The 13,242-nt window shown below is 37.2% G+C and overlaps 1 protein-coding gene across 2 annotated transcripts in view; it reads right to left on the reverse strand.

Annotated features, from left to right (window-relative positions):
• Positions 1–711: 711 nt before the first annotated feature.
• Positions 712–13,242, reverse strand: part of LOC127004768 (2-(hydroxymethyl)glutarate dehydrogenase-like) — a 108,925-nt gene continuing 96,394 nt past the window's right edge. For both annotated transcript variants that reach the window (XM_050872877.1, XM_050872876.1), the window contains one exon: positions 712–2,946. In XM_050872877.1, the coding sequence (XP_050728834.1) occupies positions 2,725–2,946 (222 nt within the window). In that variant the 3' untranslated portion in view covers positions 712–2,724. The remainder of the gene's footprint in view (positions 2,947–13,242) is intronic.

Raw genomic sequence — 13,242 nt, forward strand, 5'->3', positions numbered from 1 at the left:
ATTTATTTTCTCGGGGATTAGAACTTAGACCTACTTAAAACACATGACCTGGAGTGCGTGACTTTAAGAATGGTTTATGATGGTTGTTTCCCATTGACAACAAAACCCACTAGAGAAACCAATATTAAATTTTGTGCTTCACTGATAGACCATATTTGGACCTCTCATTTTGAAAACAACATAAATAATTATATAATTTATACTGATGTATCAGATCATTTTGCAGTTTATTCACAATTTAGGAATATAGTAAAAAAAATCCTGATGTATATGTGGAAATGAGGAATTTTTCGGAAAGGAATATGTAAGCTTATTTACAGAAGTAGTAGCAAATAAAAACTGGTTTCAAATCTCAAATATCAGTGATCCAAACGATGCATTTGAGGAATTTCATGCGCTATATAGAGATAAATTTCATTCTTGTTTTCCAGTAAAAAATAATAAAGCTGTGGATTAATACGACAGAAGCCCCTACATTACTACAGTATTAAGAAATAATATAAAGGAGAAACACAGACTCGAAAAACTTGCATCAAAATGGCTACTGTCATATGGACCAAGATACAAAACTTATATAAACCAGCTAGTAACCTTGTTGTGCGTTGCAAAAAACAAATATTTTCAGTGTAAGTTCAAGAAACAACAAAGAAACAGTAAATCAATCTGGAACACAATAAATAGTCTATTGGGAAGAAATAACAAACTTGCAAATGAAATAAAATGCATTTAATGATCACTTTCTGAAGAAGACAATCTTCACAGCAGCAAACAGTTGCACTACAAAATTCCCACCGTCAGTTTTTCAACAATCCTGCCAATATCTCTCTTTACTTGTGCCCTGTTACTAGGGAAGAGATTAATCTGTATCTAACTTAAAAACAAACACTGCTCCAGGATATGATGAAATTCCACCTAGACTGCTTAAGATTACAGCACAATACATAGATATACCTCTGGCCCACATTATCGATCTCTGTTTTCAGCAAGGATGTTTTCCCGACAAACTTGAAAGAGCTAAAGTGATTCCAATATTTAAGTCAGGTGATCTCTCTCGAAGATGAAAATAATTATAGACCTATATCTATTTTACCATCGATTAGTAAAGTATATGAAAAAAGCTATTGTTCAAAGATTGAGGAGGTTTCTGGAAAATTTTAATTTACTATCCGATAATCAGTTCGAATTTCGTAATAATAAGTCATATGAAAAAGCCATAATGAAATTTAGGCTACAAATAAAGTTTACAGTAATCTGGAAAGAAAACGGTATGTGGCAGGCATATTAATTCCTAGACCTCTCTAAAGCCTCTGATATACTGAACCATGCAATTTTAGCTGATAAACTTTATAACACTGGAGTAAGAGGAATACAACTAAAATGATTTGAAAGTTATCTAACATATAGGAAACAGTTCGTATACTGTAGTAAGAAACCATCACAACTAAGGCTTATTGATGCGGGAGTTCCTCAAGGGTCAATGCTGGGGCCATTGCTGTTTTTGATATATGTAAATGATATTTCCAATGCCACTGAAATATTCAATTATGTATTGTTGGCTGATGACACAAATCTTCTTTTACATGATGACAATTTAAATCACTTGCATACTGCCTTGAATATTGAATTAGAGAAAATTAGTAAATGGGTTTCTGCTGACAAATTAAAGGTAAATGATAATAAAACAAACTATATATTATTTCAAAATCGATTTGTTGAGTATAGCATCGGGCCAGTATATATGGAAGAATGTGAAGGAAAGAGAGTTTCATGCACAAAACTTTTAGGAATTTTCATAGATGAAAATTTAAACTGGAAAAACCATATAGCCTACAGTCACTCTGCTTAAAAGTGTCAAAAAATTGTGGAGTAATGTACAAAACCCGTTATAACCTTACAGTTGATGCCTTGGAAAATCTGCACTACTCATTATTTTATCCTCATTTCATATATTGTTTGTCAATATGGGGTTGCACATGGCCGTCAGTTGCAAAGAAAATTATTGTAATGCAGAAAAAGATTTTAAGATCCATTACATACAAAGGAAAATATGATTCTACACAGTTATTGTTCAATGAATTAAAATTACTGAATATTGACTACCTATTACAGTATTTTTGTCTTCTATCTGTTTATAACGATTTAAATTATAGTAAGAGCAACAGCCAATTGTTTAAACATGTTCATCACAGCCAGGGAACTAGAGGGATAATGTCAACCTGATGTGTCCACAACACAGAACAATATTGTACAAATTTTCAATACATTGCTTCGGACCGAAATGTTGGATACCTGATAATTTGAAAACAATAACTAACCTCAATTTATTCAAAAGCAAACTTAAAAAAACATTTCTATAAATTGAAAAATTAATCAATCAATATACAATAATGTCAAATGCAGATTTATTTGATGAATGGTAGGGTGTTATTTTTAAGATGTCTCAAATTGCTTGTAGGATATGTCTTGTCTCAATTTTTTCGTAGAATATAGTCTTAATTTATTACCAATTGCCGTCATTTGTTTCATGTGAAGAAATCTCATGTCTGCTTAGGAGCTTCAGCTCAGCAGACTAATGCCTTAATAATGCCTTTATATAACTGCTCAATGTATGTATCTGTAATGTGGCAATAAACAGTAAACAATAAACTCCCAGCACTACTACCACCGCTACTACTACTACCACTGTCGGTACTACTACCAATACTCTTCTTATTCCTTCCCTTTTTATTTCTTATTTCTTGGTGGCAGTCCGCTGTGAGACACAACTAGAGAGTCGTTGTAAATTTCATTGTCATATTCCCACGTGTCAAAACCCTTAACCTGCAAAGATTCATTGAGGGCGATCTCGTAGGTCCTCGGAGGAGAGTAGCAACCAGCCTCGTCACCCAGCTGATACTGCGTGCGGCGGTAGATAGAGAGGGCGAACTGGTGCATGTCCATTGGTACCTGTGGGGAGACGTACATTTCATTTATTTGATTGTGATAAGATATATTTATTTGTTAACGAAGACTACACCTGAAAGCATGAATTTATATCAAATTTTCTTTCTAAAATCATATATATATATATATATATATATATATATATATATATATATATATATATATATATATATATATATATATATATATATATATATATATATATATATATATATATATATATATATATATATAGGCAGTGGCTGAGTCGACAGAGTGACGGCGCCACGTTCAGGAGGACGTGAGTTCGATCCCCGCCCGGTGCCACCAGGCTGGGATTTTTCAGCCGCCGCCGAGTGGCTTAAAACTACCCACATGCTGTCCAGAAAACCACTTATCAACCCGGACTCTAGATTCTAGGATTAAAGATGAGCTCCGGGAGGGCAGCATGAGCCAACGCAAGATATGGCGCCCCTATAAACACTCGCCTGCGCCAGAACGGACCACCGGGAAGAAGCCTCGGACCGACCATCAGGATCCACCGGGAAGAAGCCTACCGGCGCAATAGGCCGCGACGAAAAAAAAAAAATAAATAAATAAAAAAAATATATATATATATATATATATATATATATATATATATATATATATATATATATATATATATATATATATATATATATATACACACACACACACACACACACACACACACACATCTGTATATATACATAGACATACAGGTTTTACCGATGACCACCCCTAAAGGCATGCATCTATATCCATTACTTTTCTTAACGCCATCAGTATCACGTTCGTATATACGGACAACCGGATCGATCCCCTCAGTGCCACGTCCGCAAATAAACTTGCAGCGCAATAAGCAGGGTAGCCAGCGCGCCCAAACTTGCTTGGCATGTAGGCCTGCCTTTGTTCTTCCCCCCCTCCCTTGACTCAAGCCACGCTCCCGAGGTACCGAGTCAGTCGACCCACGCCCGTCGTTTGGGAACGATGTTGCGCGTGTTATTTACATGTTTTTTTTTTTTTTTACTGTAATTGTTTTTACATCAAAGAAAGCAGTTCAAGGGCAAAAAAGAAAAAAAAAATAGAGCCAGCTAATCACTGCCCCTCTAAAAAAAGTTTAGAAGAGTGCCCAAAAGATATGTCAATTTCGGGAGCAGAGGTGTCCCGATACTCTCTTCATGAAAGAGTTCAAGTCGTAGGCAGGAGGAAATACAGATGAAGGAAGATTGTTCTAGAGCAGGGGTTCCCAACCTGGGGTCCATGTACCCCAAGTGGTACATTTGCACTATTCAGGGGGACATTGGGTCCGAGAGAATAACCACTACTGTACAATGCATAGTGTTGTAATCAGCATTCAAATTGCACAATGTCGTTTTTTTTTTTTTTAATTCCCTCATTATAGTAAGCAAAACTGTTATTTAAATTATATCATCAGTCTACACATACAGATTTCATTATAAAATAATATCGAAATATTACAATTTCATCTTTTTTTTTTTATCCAAAATTTTTAGGGGTACACGGGAACCTATAAAAATGTCCAAGGGGTAAAGAGGAACAAAAAGGTTGGGAACCCCTGTTCTAGAGTTTACCAGCGTAAAGGATGAAATAGTGAAGATGCTGGTTAACTCTTGCATAACGGATTTGGACAGTATGGGGATGAGCTTGAGTGGAAACTTGAGTGCACATGCAGTGGGGCCGCGGTAGGGGGGGGAGGCATGCAGTTACTAAATTCACAAGATCAGTTAGCATGAAAATATCAATACAAGATAAAAAAAAAAAAAGATGCAACATTGCTGCGGAATTCAAGATAGAAGACTCGGTGAGAGGAAGGGAGGTGATAAGACGAAGAGCTTGCAGTGTACGCCGCTACCGAGATGTGTGAACTTGAGGCAAGCTCGATTCCATAGTCGACTACTGCCCCCCGCATGATACACTCATTGTTGTGAGCAATTTTAATGTATTTACTGGTACACAGAAAGCTGGTTACAGGTTATGTATTGGTCTTCATGGCTCTTGCACCAGAAACGCAAACAGTTCTTTACTTCTGAACTTTGCAAAATCCGCTAGACTTGGCATATCAATGCTAGTGGTGACAAAGGAGATCGATCACATCCTTGTTAGTACTCATTGGAGGATCCTCCAAAGCTGTAGGATTTTTCAGAGCCGAGTTCTTTGTGACGACAACAGACTTGTTGATGCAGAACTGATGATACAGGAATTAGTAGTGATGTCAGTAAGTTTGCAGACGATACCAAGACCGGTAGAGTAATTGAGTCAGATCAGGACGCTAGTATTCTCCAGGATGAACTAAACAGATTGTATGACTGGGCGGATAAATTGCAAATGGAGTTCAATGTAGGGAAGTGCAGTATTCTGAGTGTAGATAGGAACAACCCCTCTCATAACTATTGCTTAAATGACGCTCCCATAAGCAGGTCTGGGTGCGAGAGGGATTTAGGGGTCTTAGTGAGCTCTGATCTCCGTCCAAGGGCACAATGCACTCAAGCTAGAAATCGAGCAAATAGGTACTGGGATTTATTTCAGGGAGCGTAAGCAACAGAAGCGCCGCAGTCTTCCTCAAACTATATTTAGCATTAGTTAGACCTCATCTTGACTATGCGGTTCAGTTCTGGTCACCTTACTATAGAATGGATATCAAAATGTTAGAATCGGTGCAGAGGAGGATGACTAAGATGATTCAGGGGTTGAGAAACTTAATTGCCATACGAGGAAAGACTCGAACAGTTAAACTTGCATTCTCTAGAAAGGCGAAGGGTGCGTGGAGACATGATCGAGGTTTATAAGGGGGATACTCATAAGGTTTTGTTGGTAAGAGAACCGGGTAGGACACGAAGTAATGGGTTTAAACTGGATAAATTCAAATTCAACAGGGACATAGGCAAAATTGGTTTACTAACAGAGGGTGGATGAGGAATAGGCTTAGCATCACGTGCTGAGTGGCAATAATTCATCACATTAAAAATAAAATAGATAAAATTCATGGATAAATAATATAGGTGGGGGTTAGGACACGGAGCTTTAGGGTTCAAAAGAGCTTGCTTAGCATAGCCTCACTGCCATCTTGCAGACTCCTACATTTATGTTTTATGTTATTATTTATAGGTAGAAATCATCAGGAGGATCTATCTCCGGGGGGTTCCATCTTGGAATTAAATCTGACCTTTCGCGTTCAGGTTTCTTTGTACTATATAACAATGAGATGTTTTCTATTGTGTTCGATGCCTCAAAACCCAAATTTTCACCAAAATCTACTTAACCAGACCTTTCAGAAAACTTCTTCAAGGACACTAGGTTCTTTTCAGTCCTTCCCGCCCACGCTGAACATTTTTCTTTGTCATTCACAAAAAAATCTCACTTGGAAAATTTGCATCTCTCTTGTTAAATCAGCTTCTATAAAGTTAGGTGTCTTTCTTGTAAGAGGGGGGAGGGGCGACTATAGGCGCCTCCATATGGTACATCCAATTCCAGAAATTTGTTTATTAGTGTGTTTGTTGTTGTGTAAAAGGTTTTCTGTGTTTCTGGTGATTTCAGTGAAAGCAAAGTGAAGACTCGGAGAAAGTATTTTTTGTTTTTTTTTTTTTTTTTTTTTTTTTTTTTTTATTTTTTTTTTTAAAAATACTTTAGAAAATTTTTTGACCTATCTGTTTTTTTTTGAACTTTTTTTGTTTTTTTTAAATTACAATCTTTTTCAATTATTTTTAAAATTACAATCTTTGTCTTCTTTTTGTCTTTGTCCTGTTTTCTTTTGACATTATTGAAAAAAATTTATTTCTTTTTCAAACATCTCTTTGTTTCAAAGTTTGCCCTTTAAAACACAAAAGTCTTATCAAGATTTTTACCCGATTAAACAAAATTCGAGATATTTTTAAAAAAATTCGAGATATTGGCTCCTATTTCATTTTTGCATTTTTTTGATTCTTTTTTTATTTTTTATTATTTTTCATGGATTTTCATTTTCACATATTATGCTTATTTGGCAATGGCGCGGCACTCCCGCGTAGCGCGAGTGCCGCGGGAGTGCCTCGATCGCGGGAGTGCCTTGCTTCTACGCTACTCTCTTGCTTGTTTTCTGAGGTTTGGCCGCTCCATAAGCCCTCTTGATGTTGGTGACTTTTTCCGGTTTCCTTGCGCTTGTACGTCATTTGTAAGGACGTTTTTTTGGCTGGAGAGGAGGAGAAAGTACGACATACTCTTCCCGTCTCGGGCCGTCTGTGTCTCGCTTGGCACTGGCGCGATGGCACCTCTTTTCCTCCCCTGCCTCTCCGCGCAAAGAAGACAGGATGACAGATGACAAAATTTACGAAGAAATAAAATATTCTAATGCAATTTTTACGTATATACGAATGATACCGCATATGTTGACATGAGCGTCTTATGACGCGCATGTCCGACTATGACGCAAAAGCCCCCCCAGGGGGGAGGGGTTTTAATTTTACGAAAACAAACCTCACCACATGGTAATTTAGGGTTTCTGAAGAGGACAGAGTCCACAGCTTTTCGTCTCATCAGCTCCCCTCCTCTAACTGACTGTCTTCAATCTTTGAAACATCGCAGAAGTGTTGCAACTCTTGCTATCTTCGATTGTTATATTCATACCTACTGCTCCTCCGAACTTGCTAGGTGCATGCCTTCCCCCTCCCGCGGCCTCGCTGCACAAGACTTTCTACTTACTCTCATCGATCCCTATCCTGCTCACCTAATTATGCAAGAGTCAAGGATGGAGTGAGTACCTGAGTTGTGTATTCGAATACGAATACTTCAAATTTTAACGAATATGAATATGAATTCAAATACACTGAAATGATTATAATTCAAATACAAATACGAATACTTCCTGAAAGTATTCATGAATATATTCGTGAATACTTTTCATTGAAAAATAACTTTTTGGCGTAACTGGGTATAGCACTGTTCTAAAGTTATGGAACAGCAAAATGAGCTCATGAGCCTGTATTATACACGACGATTGCACGTCCGCCCAAGAAGAGAACTGTAAGGAACAACGGCTGTTATTTCTGATGGTAAATTTTGAAGTATTCATTAGACTATTAGCAGAACACTAATATTTTATCCTTGTATTCGAATGCGAATGGGAATACTTTGATTCATATCAATAATTGTTCGGATACGAATACGAATACACCAATATATGGTATTCGAATTTATTCGAATTCGAATACCGAATACGATTACTCCATCCCTGGCAAGAGTTAACCAGTATCTTCACTCTTTCATCCCTTTCATTAATAACCTGTGGAACTCTCTTCCTCATACTGTTTTAGGTAAAGATTCGTTTTAGGTCCATGCCAGTATCTCATAATCTACTTTATGAAACATCAGTATCTCTTCATATATCTTTTCTACAAACCTTCGACAGTCATGGAAACGCTTTGAAAATCCAATTCAAGGACTTTTTTTAACTCTTTAAAATAGGGGATAATGTTTACGAAAGCGCGTCGCCTCCTATGGCGGCGGCCGCGGCGACGGTGCCGCCTCCGCAACCGCAAAATAGCTCGCAGAGGGTTTAGAGTGGGGAAGCATATTTTAACTACTCCAATCGAACTTTACGACCTACTAACGGGGGGGGGGGCTGCGCCCCGCTCGACCCCCCCTCACATGTATATGTGACTTATTTCAGCGAGGAGGTATTTCTCGCAACACCGGCTGCAGCGTCGCCGCGGCCGCCGCCAGAGGAGGCGACGCGCTTTCGTAAACATTATCCCCTATTTTCAGGAGTAAAAAAAATCTTTGAATTGGATTTTCAAAGCGTTTCCATGACTGTTGAAGGTTTGTAGAAAAGATATACGAAGAGATAGTGATGTTTCATAAGGTAGGTAATGAGATACAGGCACGTACGGACCTAAAACGAATCTTAACCCTGTTTTACCACCTTCCTAACACTTAAGCGGTTTTATTTTTATTAGCCCTTGGCCAGCCCTTATTTAATTAAAAGAATAAACGAATAATTTTGAGTATGAAGTAAAGACTGCACTTTGCCATCATATGAAAATTATCATGTGGTGCCAGACCCACCAGATGGGCGAACCTCCCATAACTCACTCAGTGAAGGGGCACCTCTTTGACCGACTGGTTAAGGAGTAGCTTTCCTGTTTCGCTGGTCGTGGGTTTGATCCCCGGCGCCAGCAAAGCCGGCCTTTCCTTGTCTGGATTAATTTTTCGTGTGTTTCGTTACGCGCAGAGGTCGTGTGGGAGTGTAGTAAAGAGAAAATTCAGGACGTTACAATCAGTTGTAAACGTCTGGTGGATGTGGCAGTGAAGCGGCGTCGCATCAAGCCAATAAACACTGGCAAAGTTTCATTGGATGCATTATCTCCATTGGGTGGTAAGAAATTCCAAGTGCAGAGTGAGTCCAGTCCATCAGAAACATATATTGTGGATCTCTCTGTTGGAATGTGTACATGTACCAAAGGACAGAATGGTGCCACACATCAAGCAGCCTGTGCAGAGTACAGGGTGACTGTGCTACCTCAGGTGTTTGAGCTTTATGTTCAAAACAGACAGTGGTTATAAAAAAAAAATATAGCTGCACTGGCAAAGTTCCTGAAGAGAATCTCTGGCCCTTCACCAAAGGTCAATAGTTTGTCATCCCTTCGTTTTCTTCATCTAAACAGATTTTTCAAATAAAAGTGTGGGGCACTGCGAGGCTAGAGTGCAATGAATGTTATCTCGATTGAAGGGTTGTGGGGAAATTTGTGAATGTAATCAATGGTGTTCACAGCGAATTCATTGATCCTGTAATATACTGTTATATTGTTACTCTTCTTCTTCTTATTATTATTATTATTATAAGTATTATTATTATTATTATTATTATTATAACTTATTATTATTATTATTATTATTATTATTATTATTATTATTATTATTATTATTAATTATTATTATTATTATTAGTAGTAGTAGTAGTAGTGTTATATACTTTTTAAAGTGAAGGAAACAGCTCAAGGGCAAAAAATAATTGAGAAAAAAGCCCGCTAATCACTGCCCTCATAAAAAAAGAGTTTAGAAGAGTGGCCAAAAGAGAGATCTATTTTAGGAGGAGAGTTGTCTCGATACTCTCCTCTTGAAGGAGTTCAAGTCGTATGCAGGAGGAAATGCAGACGAAGGAAAATTGATCCGGAGTTTACTATTGTAAGGGATGAAAGAATGAAGAGTTTTTTTTTTGTTGTTGTTGTTGTGGCCTGAAATGTAGATATACTTTCTTGAGGGGCCTTATGGACGGCTCCAGCCCGTTAGTAGCATAGGCTAATTTTCATAGCTGGGCGTTATCGCGATAAGTTATCGCGATACTTTATCGCTGATAACAAAATCGGATTATCGACCATCCGCTACTTATTTAAATATATATCGGTATCTTCGTTACTTTTGTAACCAAACTAGCGATAATCGCTACTTTTTTTCCGCCTCAGGAATTTTTTTTTGTCTCCTTACTGCGCATGCGTGGCCCGGTGTTGTATGAAAAAACTTCGCGGTATGAAATATCTTCGGTGATGAGATTTCATACTTAGGTCATGAAAATTAAAACACTAGGTTATTTTTTTTATGCTACTCAAAAATCAATATATCATAGAGAAAAATCATTTAACTTTGCCCCAAAAATGATTATTCACTGCCTCAAATTTGATATTCCATATTCGTTTGTGACCATGCCATGATACTGAAGGCACCCGGTGTTGTGTTATTTGGTGTCCCATCGTCAAAAGCTGGCGCTTTTGTGTACAAACACTGGTCTCTCGTGAACTGCGCATGCTCAGACCATTAAGTGTAGCCCTGTACAGTCTCACAATGCTTTTTTAACACATTAAGAGTTGCTGGAAAGCTGAATCAAACATACAGTACCACCATCCTCGCTGTTTCTAGAACGACGTACACTCTGTACATATAAATACAACTCGTACAGAGTGTCGTTCTAAAAACAGCGAGGATGGTGGTAGTGGTACTATATGTCCGATTCAGCCTTCCAACAACTCTTAATTACGGTTTAAAATCTTTGTGAGACTGTACAGCTCTACGCTTGCTGGTCTGAGCATGCACCGTTCACGAGAGACCAGTGTTTGTAAACAATTTTTGACGGTGGGGACGCCAAATAACACAACACCGGTTCAGGCATTTCTAGTATTAACGTCCATATGTACGTGTCAACGTGTGGTTTTAAGGTTTTGTAAGTTTCCTAAAATACAGATAATGAAAATTTTAATTCATCAATGTAGTTCTATCTGAAATATCAATATAGTATCGTTTTCGCCTATCGGACTTATCGCTAGCTAGTATCGGAATTGTGGATTTATATCGGGTATCGGTTATCGGTTATCGCCCATATTTGTGTCTCTAGTTAACGAATATCGGTTATCGCCGTTAAGGTTTTTCATTATCAGTTAACGGTTATCGGGAATAAGGTTTTCTGTTATCGTGCCCAGCTATGCTAATTTTATTTATAGTGGCTGCGGTGATGTATAACTTTTGCTTGGGCCATGCTGCCCCCCGATGCTCCTCTTGACCTAAGTCGCTGAAATAAAAGGTTGGTTGAAAATCCGGACAGCATGTGGGTGATCTTCCGCCACTTGGCAATGACTTGAAAAATCAGTGTGTTTCGGTGGCGACTCAAAGCTAGTCCACGCTAGGTACTCGGGCTCACCCATCCCGCACGCTAACCACTCGGCAACCGCCTCCCAGATGCTGGTTAATTCTTGCGTAAGGGATTTGGACAGTATGGGGAGGAGCTAGAGTAGAAAGTCGAGTGCAGCGGGACCGCGGGAGGGGGGAAGGCGCGCAGTTAGCAAGTTCAGAAGAGCAGTTAGCTAGTATGATAATATTGAAAGATGATAAAAAGTGATGCAGCATTGAAGCGGAATTTAAGAGGCAAAAGACTGTCTGTGAAAGGAGGGGAGGTGATGAGACGAAGAGCTATATAACTTAGACTCTACTCTGTCCAAGAGTGCTGTGTGTGTGTGGAGCCCCCCACATATGACATGAGATCATACTCCATACAAGGACGGACAAGGCCCCTGTATATGGACAGCATCTGTGAGGGGGGATAAAAACTGTCGGAGACGATACAGAACGCCCAACCTCGAGGAAGCTTATTTAATAAGAGAAGAGATATGAGGTTTTCTAGATGAGTTTTTTGAGTTGAGGATAGACTTAGGATGTTTGTTGTAGAAGAAGGCGACAGGTGAATGTTACTGAAGGATAGGGGATAGGTGTTTGGAAGACTGTGTCGAGTTGACAGGTGGAGAAATTGAGTTTTGGGGGCGTTGAAGGCCAACAGGTTTCTCTTCCCCATTTAGAAATGATAGCAATTAAGGTTTGACTGAGGTGAAGCATTCTGCAGCCTCCATCCTAGAATCGTGTAGTTATAGTTGGGAGGGTCTTTTTTTCAAAAGATGTTGAGTAAAGCAGAGTAGAGTCATTGGCGTAATAGTGGATTAGACAGTTTGTTTTGGAAAGATCATCAATGAAGAACAGAAAGAGCGTTGGAGACACCACTGTTGATAGGTTTAGAGGAAGAACAGGGGCTGCATACCACAGCAGATGTAGAACGGCCAGAAAGTGAAGATAAAGATATAGAAAGAGGGATAAAATCAATAGTAGGGTAGTTTGGAAAGTTAAAACTTGTGCCAGAATTGATTATTATATATAATTATCATCATTATTATCATTATCATCATCATTTTTTTATTGATATTATCTTCTTCTTCTTCTTCTTCTTCTTCTTCTTCTTCTTCTTATTATTATTATTATTATTATTATTATTATTATTATTATTATTATTATAAGTAGTAGTTGTTGTAATAGTAGTAGTAGTAGTAGTAGTATCATCATTATTATTATTATTGGTAGTAGTAGTAGTAGTAGTAGTAGTAGTAGTAGTGCCATTATTATAATTAATAATAATAATAATAATAATAATAATAATAATAATAATAATAATAATAATAATGATATTATTATTATTGTTATTGTTATTTTTATTGTTATTATTATTATTATTATTATTATTATTATTATTATTATTATTATTATTATTATTATTATTATTATTATTATTATTATTATTATTATTATTATTATTATTATTATTATTATTATTATTATTATTATTATTATTATTATTATTATTATTATTATTATTATTATGACGATTATTATTATCATATTATTATAAGAATAATAATAATATTATTATTATTATTATTATTATTATTATTATTATTATTATTATTATTATTATTATTATTATTATTATTATTA

The sequence above is a fragment of the Eriocheir sinensis genome, chromosome 29 (assembly GCF_024679095.1).
Source record: "Eriocheir sinensis breed Jianghai 21 chromosome 29, ASM2467909v1, whole genome shotgun sequence".
In the NCBI taxonomy this organism is placed as follows: Eukaryota; Metazoa; Arthropoda; class Malacostraca; order Decapoda; family Varunidae; genus Eriocheir; species Eriocheir sinensis.